General features: G+C 60.4%; 1 protein-coding gene across 1 annotated transcript; it reads right to left on the bottom strand.

Moving 5' to 3' along the window:
• On the bottom strand, window positions 1-960 carry LOC117017984 (olfactory receptor 2F1-like). The gene has a single exon (XM_033098644.1). The coding sequence runs from the start codon at window positions 958-960 to the stop codon at window positions 1-3; it is 960 nt and encodes a 319-aa protein (XP_032954535.1).

Raw genomic sequence — 960 nt, 5'->3', positions numbered from 1 at the left:
TTAGGACAAAGTCACGTGCTCCTGCTTTGATCCAGAGCTCCTCATCAGAATCCGACTCAGTGCAGCCTTCATGTCCTTGTTTCGCAGGCTATAGATGAGCGGGTTCAACAAGGGGGTCATCACGGTATAGAAGAGCACCACCACCTTGTCCTGCATGGCTGAGTCGGTGGAGCTGGGATGCATGTAGGTGACCAGGGCCATCCCGTAGGACATGGAGACCACGGTGAGGTGGGAGGCACAAGTCCCGAAGGCTTTGCGGCGCCCCCTGGTGGTGCGGATCCGCAGGATGGCGCCCACAATGTGGGCGTAGGACAGAGAGACCAGGCAGCAGGGTACCAGCAGCACCAACACGCTGGAGGCCACAATGACTACCTGGTTGAGGGTGACGTCCACACAGGCCAACCTGACGAGTGCCAGTGTCTCGCAGCGCACGTGGTTCAGCACGTGGTGCCCACAGGTGGGCAGGCGCATGGTGATCGCTGTCTCTACCACAGAATTAGCCGTGCCCACAAGCCAACAGACAGCTGCCAGCACCACGCAGCACCTCGGGTCCATCGCTGCCATGTAGCGCAGGGGGTCACAGACCGCCATGTAGCGGTCATAGGCCATTGCGGCCAGCAGTAGGAATTCGGTCCCCCCCAAGGCCAGCGAGGAGAAGACCTGGGTTGCACATCGGGCGAAGGAGATGGTCTTCTTCTCCAGCAGGAAGTGCACCAGCATCTGGGGGACCGCACAGGAGGTGTAGCAGATGTCCACCACCGAGAGGTTGCAGAGGAAGAAGTACATGGGCAGGTGCAGGCGGGCGTCCAGTCCGACCAGGAGCAGGATGAGCCCGTTGCCCAGCAGGGTCAGCAGATAGGCGGTCCCAAACAGGACGAAGAGTCCAGCCTGGGTCTGCCTGTCACTGGAGAGCCCCAGTAGGACAAACTCACCCACCCAGGTCAGGTTGTCCTTCTTCAT

The sequence above is a fragment of the Rhinolophus ferrumequinum genome, chromosome 26, assembly GCF_004115265.2.
Source record: "Rhinolophus ferrumequinum isolate MPI-CBG mRhiFer1 chromosome 26, mRhiFer1_v1.p, whole genome shotgun sequence".
In the NCBI taxonomy this organism is placed as follows: Eukaryota; Metazoa; Chordata; class Mammalia; order Chiroptera; family Rhinolophidae; genus Rhinolophus; species Rhinolophus ferrumequinum.
Note: the sequence above shows the minus strand (reverse complement) of the source record. Positions and strands in the feature narration are given on the sequence as shown.